Source organism: Sprattus sprattus, assembly GCF_963457725.1.
Source record: "Sprattus sprattus genome assembly, chromosome: 18".
Lineage (NCBI taxonomy): Eukaryota > Metazoa > Chordata > Actinopteri > Clupeiformes > Clupeidae > Sprattus > Sprattus sprattus.
The window spans coordinates 17,623,299-17,639,445 of record NC_137916.1 but is presented as its reverse complement, the minus strand read 5'-3'; the positions used below and the strand labels follow the sequence as shown (position 1 = coordinate 17,639,445).

General features: G+C 44.1%; 1 protein-coding gene across 1 annotated transcript; it reads right to left on the bottom strand.

Annotated features, from left to right (window-relative positions):
* Positions 1-8,092: 8,092 nt before the first annotated feature.
* nr1d1 (nuclear receptor subfamily 1, group d, member 1) lies at positions 8,093-15,788 on the bottom strand. The gene is made up of 8 exons (XM_080857180.1): positions 15,417-15,788; positions 11,782-12,099; positions 11,508-11,596; positions 11,031-11,175; positions 10,153-10,862; positions 9,757-9,942; positions 9,428-9,638; positions 8,093-9,171 (listed from the first exon to the last, which is right to left on the bottom strand). The coding sequence occupies exons 1-8, from the start codon at positions 15,469-15,471 to the stop codon at positions 8,975-8,977; spliced, it is 1,911 nt and encodes a 636-aa protein (XP_080713306.1). The 5' UTR covers positions 15,472-15,788; the 3' UTR covers positions 8,093-8,974.
* Positions 15,789-16,147: the final 359 nt, after the last annotated feature.

The window sequence follows — 16,147 nt, the reverse complement described above, 5'->3', positions numbered from 1 at the left end:
ACCCTCCAGTCACGCCTGGACAAGTGCACAGAGCTCAGAGACCAGTAAGGCCCACTAAGCTTCACACTCACTCACACACACACAAACAAATCGGCATCAGTGTGTGCTGTCATAATTGTGTTTGTTTGTGTGTAGGTTATGGAGCTCCCTGGAGTCGACACAGGGCTTGACGCAGTACAGGGTGATGTGTCTGAGTCCGTCTGAGATGAGTGTTGAATTACGACCTGCCTGCGAGAAACTGGAACCTCTCAAGCTCAGCATCACTCTCACCCCCCGACGGCACTTCCTGCTGCAGGTGACCCTTCACCTTAGACCTGCTCTACACAGGTTAAGGCTGTGTCTCCATTTCATAAAGCCACTGTTTAGTCACATTTATGCATTTACCTGACACTTTTATCCCAAGTGAAACAGGACTGATATATTTTCAATTTTTCAATTCAAAGGCTTTATTGGCATGACTGCATACAATACAAAGCATGTTAACATAAAATGTACAATGTCAATTAACATAAATACATAAAAAAAAACAATACGTTATAGATGGTAACAATGTGGTATATAAACATATAACCGGTTAATTGTCAATTATTATATATTATGATATATCCGAGTATAGTACAAAACCAGCCTAACTGTTATTTCTGTAAGTATGTTTTGCTCTGGGTATTGAACGTTAATGTTGTTTGAACCAGCTCTGTACAGAGAGTAGACCGTGGTGTTTTTAGTACTTTGCTCTTCCAGTTCAACCATAGATTGATGCCAACAGTAGTGTCATTAAGTAAGTATGTTTGTGACGCATAGTTAATAGTTGGGTCGCAAAACATGTTCACAAATGCTTAGAAGTAGCCTGGTGACACCAGCCTACGTATTTCCGCCTGAATTGATTTCAAGCTCATACTCAGTCTGGCCCAGCCCCATTGACAATCGTTTCCAGAACTCAAAATTTTGCCAGACCAATCAGCGAACAGTTCAGAGCTGTGACGCAAAACTCCTTGCCGAGTTGCATGTAGTCCAGCCGAGTTTGTAGTTTAACAGTATAGCAAAAATTGCTACGGAGGAAGAGACACGAAAAGCTATCGGAGAAGTTGTCTCAACTCTCGAGAACATCAGAAAATTAAAAGGAGAACAAGAGTATGTTCTTGTAAGTTTTATGATTGGAAAGGACGTCGTAGCTCGGAAGAGTTTAATCTACCGAATGCTTACTAAACGTTGCTGATTGGTTAAGGGAACTCCAATGATTTTAAACCTCAAGATAAGCACCCGCCCATCTCGGAAACCAAAATGCATTGGGTTGGCCCAGACTGACTGACGGAATTAAATGGAGTCACAGTCTGGTAACGGCCAGGCTAGCTTAGAAGGCCCTGAAGCAAAGAAAGACACATAGAATGTCCAGTTCATTGGAGATTGATGCTTCAGAGTGGCCCTCTGGTGGTCAATTAAATTATGTATACCACTTTTTAACCAACCAGCTCTTTGGGAAATGCATTCCTGGGCGCTTCTTTAGATTGCAGGTAATTTTGGAGTTGTGCACATTTGGGCTGCAACAGGTATAGAAGGGTATCATATGAGCAATTTCCATGTTTTTGTACATAAGATGTGTAAACACACTTGACATGGGCACTGCTTGTTTGAGTGCAGGTTTGTGTTCCAGTAATATATTTATTCTCAAGTACTTGACGTTGCACTCAGAAGCATACATATGGCCTGTGAGCTATTCTATAGTTGACCACTGCTGTTTCCCTGATATAGAAAGGCTTGTCTTCATTCTTCGCTCTCTCTGTCTGCTATCCATCTCTCTCTGTCTGTCTGTCTACTATCTCTCTCTCTCTGCTATCTATTTCTTTATTTCTCTCTCTCTTACTCACTGTCTCTCACTCACTCTCTCTTACTCTCGGTCTCTCTCTCTCACTCACTCACGCAGGTGTCTCAGGGTACTGCAGGTCTACTGGAGGAGACGGTGAAGGGTCCTGTTGAGCAGCTGAACGCCGCCATGCTGGAAATCATGCAGCATTATGTCAGCCAGGGCGCCATGCTGTCTGAGATACAGGCACTACACTCCAGGTAAATTCATTGAAAGATTTGGAAAAGTCATGAACTGTAATTTGGACATATGTAGGTATAAATAAATGAATTATGTTATTGTACTCTTCAATGGATAATGTTTGGTTGTGAGAATTTCTGCAGCGTGATACAATTGACACAATCTTACCAGCTTAATAGACAATATATGGAAAAGGTTGTTGTTTAATTTTCAGTCAATTATTAGGGGCCAACCTGTGGAGTAAAGTTTTCCATTTTGTGAACTTGTCGGTTCTTAAAAGTAATTTAATTGCAGCTTTGTCAAATTCAGTGTCTCCTTGTCAGTGGACCACACTGGCCAAAATGGCTGCTACAGTATTGAGTAGTCCCATGGGCTCCACGTCCTTTGTAGTGAGGCGCTGGAGATAGATGGAGCTACTGACATGCTCCCTGCTGTCTATTAAGAGGAATGAGAAAGAAGAAGAATGAATGCTATTAATGTATTGAGGGTGAAGATGACTGCTGGCATAACACTCATTTCTTGGGCGGTTGAAAAAAAAAAAAGTAATGTAAAAGTTTTGAGATGTTCAACACTGTGCTTCAGGAGCGATGTAAAGGTGCTGTTATGCTTGACGCAAAATTCTCAGGTTCTCAGCAGTGGACAGGAGAGCCCTTCAGAGGGTCATTAGAACCATGATTGCCCAACTATTAACCGCGGTTTATACATTGATTTTAGTTTCAATTTATGCAGCCCCTCGGTAAATACTCTGGTGCGGTCTATACATGGGAATGTATTTTGTTCCCCTGGAAATTAGTGTATGTATCAATCACACTCAGTCTTCCATAATGGTAAAGAAACGGGTGTGTGTATTTCCACCCAACTGTAGCCTATTTAACTGGATGCTACGGGATTCGAACCTCCACTGGAGGCGTGTGAAACATGCAAGGTCTCACGCCAGTTAGCCTAGCTATGACTATAATTGCTAAATCTAGCTTAGGGAACCGTCTTAACAGTTAGTAGTAGCTAGCATTTGTAATATCAACTCATTTAAATTTGTAGTGAATATGAACTTGTGTTAATTATGAAGCTGTACAGGCCCCCAAAAGGGCTTCTAGCTAGTGTAGCCTTTTAACTATCCTAGCTGTCTTGAGCAGGTTTGCCACAGACTGGTGCCCGGCACGGAGGTTGCTTGTTCACCACCACTGTTCAGTGACTTTACCCCTAGGTGGATCTTGTGGTGCTGGTTGGATCTGGTGAAGATGAATCTTTGTCAGAGAGGTCCTTGTGTATAAAATGTATTTTATTAAAGGTTGTTTTAACTATGTTCTTACTATATACTGTGGCACTCTGAGATTCAGCTGAATGTAGAGTGCGCTATAAATATATATATAAATTTACTATTATTATTATTGATTGTAATTTGTTCTGTGCACAGAATTGATCACAGGTGACTTGTCCGCCCCCCTTCGCAGGTTTGCCATAGACTGGCGTCCGGCCCAGCGGCTGCTTGTTTTCCTGAAGACGGCGTCGGTGGTGTGCCACCTGGCGGTGGGCGAAGGCTACCCTTCTGGTGGCAGTGCCACCCTGCTGGCAGTACGAAAGGAGGGCAGTGATAACGACATTGCATCCCTGCAGGTGAGCGCTGCAGTGTGTTTGGGTGTGGTGGTGTGTTGGCATCTGAGTGTGCTTGGAGGCATACGTGTCTTTATTTGTTTTGGGGATGGTTTTGTTGAAACTCACCCACACAAATGCTCAATCTGCATAGACATTGTCAGTGTATGTCTGTGCTGACATGCCCAAAGTGTAATTAAGGTGTTGGTTGCCTCACCCTTTTTCATCTTTGTGCCAGCTTAAGGGAGGAATCTTGTCTGTGAAATGAATCATAATTTGCATATACTTTCCTGAAGAATTTGTTGAAAGGAGATGCGTACAGCCTCATTCAAGCACCCTGTTCTGTCCCAGCAAATCTCCCAGACAATTATGGTTTCTATTATTAGTAGTTCCAAAATTCTTAAGGTACACACCCACTCCTGCAATTATGCCTATGCGCACCAATGTGTGATTGTGTGTGTGTGTGTGTGTGTGTGTGTGTGTGGTGTGTGTGTGTGTGTGTGTGTGTGTGTGTGTGTGTGTGTGTGTGTGTGTGTGTACATACCTTCATATCCATGTCTCTCTCTCTCTCTCATTCTCTCTCGCCCAGCCGCCTTCACAGAACCCTAGCCTGACGGAGTGGCTGGAGTACCTCTCCTGCTGTCCAGATGTGTGACCCTAGCCTGACGGAGTGGCTTGAGTACCTCTCCTCCTGTCCAGATGTGTGAGCTCAGCCTTCCAAACAAACACAGTCAACCGCAAAAAACTGCCTTGTGTGAGTCATTGGAAATAATCTAATGGTAGCCAAAACACGTGTCACAAGTCAAGATTCATCTTTATGAATCGCAATGAGTCACATACCAACACGTGAATCCCCCACGTGAAAACAGAATATTATTCACAGACGTTCACATTCAAGAGCATGAATCGTAAAGGCTTGCAATCCCGAGCATGATTCTGGATCCTGCGGTGGATTCTGATTAACCCTGTTTGGCTGGGAATCTCTGAGCGGACGATGTGCACCTTTACAGAGTTTCTACTTGGTGTTGACGATGGGGAACCCCTGAGCACATGGCTTTTACCCACAGTCCTCTGGTTCATTGACTTTTACAATTTCTGATAATTTCAAATTGGCATAGAACCATGTTGGCCCATGGACACTGCAAGGAGCATTTGTCTCTTTAACACTTGTGGTGATTGACAGATGCATTGCTCTCCTTTCATAATACCGCTGACCTGCACCTTCTCTGTGTATTTGTGAAGTTTGTTTTTTCTGTCTACTATCTTAGTCTGTATCTACTATTTACTACTATTTAACCTGTCCATTACTCTTCATTGTGGGTGCACCACTACTCTGTTCTTTCTTGCAAACATAGTTGCTGTGACTTGGTTAATAAAATCAGTCCAATAATAATGCCAATCTTGTCTTGTATTGCATATTAGATTACATTCCATTTTATCATTGCGCCAACAACAAGTAACAAGCGAAAGACATATCGATCTATCTATCTAGGTCTAACTATAAGTACAAAGAAATTGCATGGTTTACAGACAATGTGCATGTTTATCATTATAGGCTGATGTATCCATGTATGATTTCCACACATTAAATATAATGTTTTGTGTTTACGTTAAAAACAAATATTAAATTATTAAATGATTTAAATTATTAAATCAGAATTTTCGATAAGCAAATATTGCGACATTTGGCGCTGGTGTATTGATCTAATATCATGCCAAAAAATATTGCGATACATCCACCTCTCCCACCTCCAGTTCTTATCCATGGTGCCCCCTGGTTCTCTTTGTGTCCTGGTTAGAGATGGTTTGCACCGTTCTGTATATGATGTGGGGTACATGTTTGTTAGATATCTTCAGTTTCTTGTCAAATTCCTATATGGAATAACCTTCATTTCTTAGACAAATAATAGACTGATGATGCGTTTCTGAAGAACGCTCTTTCTGACCATTTTCAGAACATAATCAAAGCCACAGGTGCTGATGCTCCAGATACTCAAGTAGCCCAGAGAAGGACGGTTGGGTTGCTTCTTTAAACACCACAAAAGTCTTAAAACGGACAAATATAATTGCAAAAGGTTTTTTTTAATGATGGAAACATGCTATTGAAACACAGGGGTGATGGTGGCAGAAAATTGACCTTTTATGACTTTGTAGATATTCCATTTAAACTTAATTGACAATATTTACTGTCTACACAATCTGAATTAATTTTAGGTTATTTGAATAGAAAAGGTGTGATTTTTCATTAAAACAAAACAAGGAAATTTCTTTGTGCTTCAGTTGTGATGTTTTTATTACGTTAAATTGGGAAGAACACATACAAAAAAATGAATTACTACACCACAAATGTTATTGGTGTCCTTTAGCCAGGTAATATTATTTGCCATATTACCTTTTTGTCCCTAAAACTTTTATTAAAGAGGTATTTAGAAATGTGCCAGTACAACAGAAATTATTGTGAATTATGCATTTAGGATCAACCTTCATAGTCCTGACATGGAAAGAAAATAACTCGGGACATGCTGGTGCTCTGTAATCTCCATCTAGGTCTTGCAAAAAAAAATACAGCATTATTTTTAGTTCAGTCCCTGATCGCCCAAAGCTAAAGAGCAACTTGGGTGCAGTGATGTAATTTGTCCACCAGGAGGCACTATTTAAGCACAAAGCTAAGTTTCTTGGCACAAACCTGTTGCATTCTTGCTTACTTTGTAACCACTTACATCACAGGGTTAGGTAACACAAGTAGTTCCTGAAACTTATTTTACTATTTGTCTCTGTGTTTCATAAGCATTTTTTTCTGCTCATCTGGGTAAGTATTTAAGAAAAGTAAATATTTGAAATTAACTTGGTGTCATTCACATGGAAAGTTTCTTAGGAATTGATGCCTGCACCTCTCCCTTGCCCTTTTTCTTTCTCTCCAGTTTCTTTCCTTCTATTCTCTCTTAATTTTCTCCTTCCCACCCTACATTCATTCTCTCCATCTCTCTCACATTTCCTTGTTGACATGAGCTAACAGCGGATTGGTCGGTCTGGCTGGTGGAGCCTCTTGTCTAGCGAGCCAATCAAAAGAGCCCTTGAAAAGTGTGGGTTATGTGGGCACTCTGACCTATTTCTGATGGCCATGTGCTCGTCGTGCTCCTGCCTCTTTTCAGGTGGCCTGATTATGCAGGGCATTGTCCTGCACTGCTCATGTGTCTGAGTGTGGGTGGGTGGAAGGCTGCTTGAGAGGTAGCACAGATGCTCTCTGATAAGCTTAGTCAGGTTCTGTGTGATGAAACACTATGTGAATATGTTGTGTGGTGACTATTTCAGTATTATTCAAAAGTTGTTTTTAAAAAGGACTTTGGTTTGTTTTGGTTAAATGGTTGTAGTTACTGTTGCTTGTTACTTGTAATAATTTCTCATCAAAGAACATTTTTCACAAGCCTCTCAATCTCATTACGCCATTCTGAATATCATAGTTCTGATTTGAATGAATTTCGAATACATTTCACTACACCGTGTCATCTCACTACACTAAAATACTACACTAGAAATGATCTCAAACTAACAATTTCCTATTGTCGTTTGTTTTTATCTTGCTGGAGCCCAATATAGACCAAAGCACCACACCATGTTAGTAGTCACATCAGCATGTTTTATTATTTTCTTACATAGCTTATTTATGGTTGTACAAATGGATAAAATGCACACAGGGCAGGAGAGCTCTATGAAAATAGATATTTTGGAGTACAGTTGAACACATCCTTGTCTTTGAGTGCCATACACAAAAGCTTATAGATGATTGCTCGCGTTTCTTCCGATCTTGCCAAAGACGCCCACAGAAGGTTTTCGATGACGTAACATTCAACAGTCTCATCCTCTGGATTCACCATTGGCTTTTTAGCTTATCTCTCCTTTTCCCCTTGCACCAGCACAGTGACTGACTTGAGGTTAAAATGACTGCATTTCATACCTTGACAAGTTCCCGTTACATGGGATTGCAGATTAGAGCAATTTAAGAGAAAGGTCAGGAGATATATTAAGAAATCTTGTATGATGGGTTGTGACACTGAGAAAGTATGGTCAAGAACTCATGTACTGGAAAAGGTCATGACTGGGGTCACAGTTTTGTGGAAGTGATGGGAAGAACCACTGTGCTTCCTCAAAAAGCAGCCGACTCGGAAACACATCTGGGCCAGATCCACAGCCCATTAATTGCAGCTGACCCTTGTTCCTTCATATGGTGTTCCCATCAGCACAACCCGTCCCAGACACAAGTGAACTAATACAATTAAACTACTGATCAGACTAAAAAGGCAAAATAATACACAGAGATAGCAAAAAAATTTGATTTTCTTTTAAATTTCTTTATGACATACAACATCTTAAAAATACATGTCTGAATATTGTTCAGTAATAAGCACTCCATTTTGAACCGTATACATTTGTGCCCACACAAAAAAATTCTGTTCATCTTAACAAAACAAAATATATATATATATATATTACAGATCTTAAGTATCTTCAAGTATTTATTGGTATACATTTAAATTCATATATGTATATATATACACACAAACAGATATATATATATACTTATTTTACTTTGTACATTTTTACAGTGTCACAGAGCTGTAGTGTACTATGTGTGTGTATATACATTCACCAATCTGAATGTGTATATACTTCATTGATAAAACTGAATAAAGTGATGATCATTAACATATTGTTCTGGTAAAGCATAGATTTCAGAGCTGGTTTTAGTGTTAAGCCCCTTTAGGCAGGGGTCCCACTGGCCTCAGATATCTGATTGTGTGATTGTGTCAAGTCTCCAGCACCCTGCACTGGTTTGGAGTTTCGTCCCCTTACAAAACAAGTACATTCCTCCAACTCGCCTTGTCCTACATCAGGAGAATGTCCTATTATTGGACAAACTGGGAGAGATACATCAATTGTGGGATGGACCGCTGAAATCTTTGCTGCCTTGGAATTGGCTGTCATTTTGGAAGTTCATTTGAGGATGCATAAGTCTTTTCTCATTGAGGATAGCCAAGTCACCTGCAGTCACTTAGTGTCTGACTGATTGTCCCTTCCTATACTGCATGAGGGATGGCTGGCCACTCATTTGACATAGGATTAGCTGTGTCAGTCATTGTTCAGTGTTCATTGGGAGACAGTTTGGAAGTGAGATGTCACCTGCACACACCAAACTGAACCCACTTCTGCCACCAAAAGCTACACCTAACCTCCCATCTGTGGTGGTGTAGCCCCTATGCAGCTGCGGAGTCCTTGGGTGACAGCAGCCATCTCTGGGGGGGAGGGCCTCTTGGCGCCTGTCTCCAGCCTCTGTCTCAGCAGGCCTTATGCTTCTACACGGAAGGACAGGAGCTTCTCGGAGTGCATGTTGTTGAGAGTGCGCAGGTCGGGCAGCTTCAGCAGCAGTTTGGTGAAACGAGAGGCGTCCCCTGGAGCGCTGCCGCTGACCAGAGTGCGGAGAGCCCGGATGAGGCTCTCCTGGAGCATCTCCACGCTGTTCACATTCTCAATTCCGGAACGATCTAGAGTGGAGAAAGGAAGAAAATAAAATTAGCTCAACGTCCTATCAAGAACCAGGAATGCAAAGCTGTTCAAAGGCCTCTCTAGGCCCCTTGTATCTCTCTTGAGTTTTCTACAATGGGAAGTCGAGGCTATTGTACTAGAGGCCAGCAGGTCATGGTGGGTGTTCTACACAAACCAGAGAGTGAGCTAACTAGCTAGTTCTCCGTTGCTAATACTTGAGTTTGTGACGTGGTTCTCCACAATTGGCCCACTCACCAGCTGAGACGAGCACTACGGCAGTGAAGAGCCCGAGCTCCTCTGGGGAGAGCTCCAGGGCGTTGAGCTTCTCACTGAATTCGAACATGCCTCCCAGCAGATCTCCCATTCCCATAGAGCGCAGGGCATCCAGGCTGTATGTGGTGCCGGAGATGAAGGTGACCGTCTGCTCCTTGAAGTTGAACAAGGAAGCAAATCGCACCATGAGCACCTGTGGGCCAGGGGATAAAGAGGATTTAGATTTAGTACAATAGAATTGAAGTCTAAAATGATTTATATGTTATTTGCACATTTGTGTTTTCTTCTCCATGAATTGATGTGAGGCTCACCTCAAAGGTGCCTGCTTTGAGGAGGGTGACCTGGTCTTGCTGAGATAGCGAGCTGAACCCTGGGATGTGTTTGGCAAACTCCACCACCTCTCGCACAGCAGGGGTGAAGCTGAGGGAGAAGTCTTCCCAGATTTCCTGAGCGGACTTGTTGGCCTGTGTCTGTGGCTGCATGTTCATTGGACAAGCCTGGAGCACAGAAAAAGGAGAAATGGCAGTGGTCAGAAAATAAGCATTACTTATGACGTTCCATATTTAACAGGGGAGGAGAATAGATATTCCTTGGCCATCGGACATTTCATGTATGATGGCTCCTTTTATTTTACACAATTCCTCCCAGCTCTTTGTGTTTTGTTTTTTCAGAATGTCATTTCGAAAAAAGTTGTTTTGCAGACTCACCAGTAGGTTGCTCTTGCGGTTCTTCCATGGGCAGTTTTGCCCCTGGGGGGCGCTGGTGAGCTGTGGTCCCTGATGCGACCCCATGAGGTTGCTGTTGTGGACCCGGTGATCGTTGTTCAGGTGAGGAAGCGCCAAGTGTTGCTGCTGGTCCGCGGTTGAGGAGGCGGTCGGAAGGTAACGACTATTGTCGTGCAGTGCCTCATAGCCGTTCTGCTGCCTGGCAGTGTTGTTGTCATGGTTATAGATGGTGTTGTGGCCATTGAGGTGGTAGCTGGCCTTGCAGCGATTGCTGCCCCAGTTGTCGAGCTCGGAGGCGTGCTGAGGGCTAAGCTTGTCGTGGGCGTAGACAAAGGTCTCCCGGTGTGCCCGAGCGATGGCAGAGATTGTACCGTCCACACCGTCCGGGCTGGGGCACTTGGGTGGGAGAGTGTCATGGGTCATGGGGGGGCTCTGAGATGGAGGCTGAGTTGAGGGGGAGGGAAGGGTGGCGGCAGGGGGCTGCTGCTTGGCGGCCACCGTCAGGCCTCGGCAGGGAGAGCAGGAAGAGGACGGTGATGACGAGGAAGAGGAGGGGGTCGAGGTAGTGGAGGTAATGCTGGCCAGCTGGAACTCACTCTGCAGCTGGTTGTTTACCATGTTGTTCATGGCACTTTGCATCTCTGCAAGCATGCGCTGCTTCTCGCGCTTGGGAATGCGGCCAAAACGGACAGCTGAAACAGATTAAAGACACTCAGTTAAGCTTAATAACCCACATCATGCCACTTTTAACATTCCATATTTAACAGTCACCCTAATTAGTTTTAAACTCGTTTTAAAATTAGTTTAGTCAGGTTCTTAATTGCGGTGAATGGTTATGTAGCGTGGTTTGCAGCACTCACCATCGCGAGACATTCCAACAGAGATACACTTCTTGAAGCGGCACTGCTGGCAGCGGTTGCGGTTGATACGCATGATGATGCAGGTCTCGTTCTTAAGGCACTTTTTGTACTGGATGTTCTGCTGGATGCTGCGTCTGAAGAAACCCTGCAGAAGAAAAACAACAAGAGTCAGACAACTGCTGTGAAGACTAGTAATGTGGTATATGTGTGCGTATTGGAACGGTCTGGGTGTGTGAAAGTATATTGCAATATAATGCAGTATATTGTGTGTGATGGCCTGATGATACATCCTATCCCCAAGTAGACTTTACAATTCCTTGCATTTTATTAATTGCAGAATGCAGCATAATAACATTACTTTTCACCTTGCATTAGTATTACAAGTGACCAGATGCAATGGTGTGTGTGTGTGCGTGTGTGCGTGTGTGCGTGTGTGCGTGTGTGTGTGTGTGTGTTTGTGTGTGTGTGTGCACACACCTTGCATCCTTCACAGGCATGGACACCATAGTGGAACCCTGAGGCAACGTCCCCACACACTTTACACAGGAGCACCATGCCATTGAGCTCTGAAAAGAACACACAGGAACACTCATTAATACCCATGAATGGAAGTGAATTGCAAATTGCAGGTAGGATTTTCTTTCATAACACATGATGTTGGCAGACACAGTTCTGTGTAGGTGAGAGAAACACACACACATTCACTCACACAACACAGAACTGTATGTCTCAGTGGCCCCTCCATACTTACTGGTGAGGCTGGCCACAGACTTGCTGGGCGAGGAGCGGACCCTGGTGAGGTCCTCGCGGCGCCTAGGGGACCCTGATGAGCTGGATGAGCTCCCCTCCTCTCCTGACCCTGAGCTGGAGCTGCTGCTGCTGCTGCTGCTGGAGCTGCCACTGGTGTACATGCGGGAGGAGTCGTGGGAGCCGTTGGGGGAAGGGGGGAAACCAAAGCAGGGCTGGGACAGCGACTGCAGGCTGCTGTTTGAGTTCTCACTGTACATGGACACCGGGCTGGTGCGGTTCGGAGAGCCGCCGCAGGAACCGATGTATGAAATGACGCCCCCTGGTGTTGGAAAAGAAGAAGAGAGAGAGAGAGACACAAACACATTAGCCCACTGCAAATGATCATCCATGCTGTCCCTTGGGTATTTGCTTTTAGAGTTACCAGGGGGGAAGAGAGTGGAAAAAAGGCAAAGGGATGGCTTTGCCAAGGCTCTAAATGTTCCCACAATTACCCACAGAGCCAAAGCAGCACAGATGGAGACATGGCAACGAATAGCGTAGAGAGCAGAGAGGGGAGGGGCGGTAGTGTTTCCTGGAGGATATCCAGGAACAGGGAGCAGTTGGAAAACTAGTGCTTTCTAGGAACAGTTTGGAGCAGGATGTACTGGAGAGACTTTTAAAAACAAAGTCGCCACGGCAACGCCCGTAAACCTCACTCGGTTACCGAGCGGCTCCCTCTGAAGCTGGTTATGGGGTTCTGTCTCCCATGGTTACCAACACAGAAAGGCACAGAGGAATGCCATTTGCTCTGTAGTAAACCTGGGTGGCCCCTGCCTACCCTGGCAGAAAGCTTAGCGGTGTCTGTGTGCTGTGTGGGCTTGAACACGTGTGTTCGTACATCAGTGCACACTCATCACACACATGGCCGCGTCACCTGCCTTTGTCCCCCTTGGTGACAACAAAGGTCCTCTCCTCGCTCCCTGCCACTGGATGGCCTCCAGCCTCCCACCCCCGTCCGTTTCATTGCGGTCTTTCCACGCCCGGTCTCCCCCCTCTTTTTCTAATCAGTTGTTTATACTTCTTAACTCTTCCTTCTTCTCTCCCTCCTTTTGTCCCTCCCTCTCCCTGTGCCCTAATCCCCCTGACTGATGCTGGCTCTTGGTATGGCATGCATTCTCCACATCTGCTCTCTCTCTCTCTCTCTCTCTCTCTCGCTCTCAGATCACGTTACCACGGCAGCAGGACACCTGCACCAGCCCGTGTCTGCTGCACACCAGGACGCCCTGCCCTTGGTGGTGGTGGTGGTGGTGGGGGGGGGAGTAGGCTCACAGTCTAACACTAAAGACTTAAAAAAACACTGTTTTGACACTGTTTTGCTACTCAAGTACTGCTAGTATTGACCATTGGCTCCAAATGCTTAAAGTGTTTCTACCAGCTCTGTTTTGACACGACACCATTTATATATATGAAGGGACAATTTATATTTTTACAATGAAGTAATTGAATTCATGAAGGGGTCGGTAGAGTTTGTTAAGATCATATTAGGAGCTAGTCTGTGCAAGCTTGCTGACATTTAAGTACTTATCTTCATGAAATGCTGGCAAGCATCCCGCAATCACTTCCAGTGCATAGGGCATGTTTTGTCTGTTCTATTCCAAATTCTAGAACCAGGCAGCCCTGGAGGGATTACATAACTACATGGCACAAAAGGTCATAGGGTCACTGTGTCAGGTGTAACCTCAACAGCAACACGTGAAATCACCTCCTCTGCCTGCTGTATGGAAATACTCCTCCCTCTGTCCATCCCCTTCACCCTGCATGTTCTCTTGCTAGCAAACAAGGACACGTACTCTCACTAATGACATTTTTATTAAAGATGTATTATCCTTTTTGCATGATCCACAATATACAACCCTTTCTACTACAGTGAGGAACACTTCAATGCCCAAAAGGGGTTTGTAAATTCCATTATATTTTATTTATATCCATTAGGCAATTTCTTTACAATAATCTTTAATTTTTTTAAATGACAGAAATATTCTCAGATTGACTTGTTTGTGCTGCAGGCAGCAGCACATTTGTACTTTTTCCCATACTAACACTCGCCTATTAAAATAGATAACCAGGCCATTGCTCCTGTCGTTCCCACTGACTGATTGTTCTGAGAAAAACAAAGTCGGAAACCCGTGTCGGTTTGGTGAGAGACCGTGTTTTCCAACTTCTGTGCTTTACATCGAATCACGCCCCCACTCCACGTGCGCTATGGACATAAGGCTCGTCAACGAGACTGGATGCATAAGACCCGCCCACAGGACGCCCATTCTCCTCCTAGCCCAGATGCACGTTCCACATCCGCCACACCTCGAATACAGTTAGCAATATCCCCTTTGGAAAAATACGTTTTACACTACAGTTTTTTTGTAGTCGCAATTTGATACCCAATATTCGCTACTCATTCATTTTCTGTAAGCTGCCTAATTAATACATTTATGGTGTGTTATATTGTTCCTGATGAAGCCTATTTCTCATCTCATATGTGAATATGGTTAAGTTTTAAATAGGCCATAATTATTAATGATATATCAGTATCAATCACAAGGTTATTATTACAAAACGACTGGTAAGCGTTCAATTAGACTGGTTACATTTACTTCACAGCCAAAGAGGAAGCTTAAAACTATTGAGGGGGAAAACAGTTAGGCTACGTTCCCGTGGATCAATTTCATGTCTCACTTTAGAGCCGAGCGCAGGTTTCAACATGTCTGTGCCCGTGGCAAGGCTACTCAGCCACAAGCCATCCAATCGCCTCGCGCACATGGCTCTTGAGGCGGCGTCACGGACACGAACGGGAAAGGTTGATTATGTAATCACGGCGCGCATTTACCAATGGCTAGACTGAGACCTCGAATAAAAACAAAACGCACATGGCTAGGCTCTGCGGGCCATGTGTGAACCAAGCAAGGATGTGTGCCTCCGCTCGCATCACAGGGGGTGTCCGTACACCTGACTTTCCTGTCCTGACCCAGTTTCCCCATACTTTTTGTAGCTACTTTTTGTACTTACATGTGCTGCCTTTGACAACACATCACATCAAATAGGCTATAACATGTAGGCCTATTTCTCATCATTTATGGACATTAGCACTTTCTTGGTCATACACAACACATTTTCGACTGGATTTAGTTTTGTGTAGCATTTGGAGTAAATGTGACAAAAGTATATAATGGACCATTTAACAAAATGGAAAAAAAAACACACACACAATTCAATGTGAGTGATTACAGTCAGATACCAGGAAAAAAAAACACATCCAGAGATGTACTAGGCCTACATATGAAACGCAATAACTTGCGCCGGGGCTAATGAGGTGAGTGGGACCCATGGACCACTACAAACCTTATTTCATTTTCCGCGATGACTGCGGTGTGTTGACGCACTTTTAAGTGTGCTAAGTCCTACTGAACAATGTTGCACGACCTGAACCCCCATCTCATAGCCTAGCCTACTCCACAACAGTCACAGTCTACATTAATGATCCTCCGGGACAACATGATGGAGACACCAGAAGACACCAGGTGTGCACATGAAAGTATCTAGACAGTATATTACAAACATAGGCTGAAATTCACACAGTATTAACCATACTGCATAATTTACCTGTATTGTTGTTCGTGTCCATTGCCGTGGTCATCGTTAGTTCCAAGAGAGTCATACAGATAATGAAAGAACGAAGTAGCCGTCACTGGAAAGAACAAGGAAAGAGGCAGTGCTCTTGCTTCCGAATGCTCTCTTTACAACTATGCTCTATTACACCGATGTCTGCTTTCTTCTATAACCGTGACATTCTAAAGTGGGTGGGTGTTATTCTATTCAAGAGTAATAACGTCCCTCAAATTAAACAATTGCACGAAATATTGAAAATTCGCTAGAGAACGCAACGAACATCTGTTGATAAAGTCTCGAAACGTGATTCATTCCATAGGTGACCAGAAGCAAAGTGAAGGGTAAGAAAACCGTAGACTGCGATACGCCTCGGCTGTCACTCTATCTCTCTGTGTCCTTCTGATCTGCAGTGTGAAGTCGGCCTGGTTTTGCTCCGCTAGCTCCATCACCAGGAACGGGAGGACTTCAGCGCATGCGCAGCCGCAGCCGCTTGCTGCACGTTGCTCAAAACGGGACCATGTGACCCTCGGGGAGTGCCTCGTGCCCCAGTGACACACTTTCCTTGTGAAGACATTTAAATGTTCTTTTAAAAAAACCGCGCACGTGTACTGCGGAGACTGTGGGATTTGTAGTGTTTTCGCACTGTCATTGGCGGCTAAATCGATTACTTCGAACTTGATATGTAGGCTAATTGTAGCCTACAGTACAATGGACGAACCAATCTA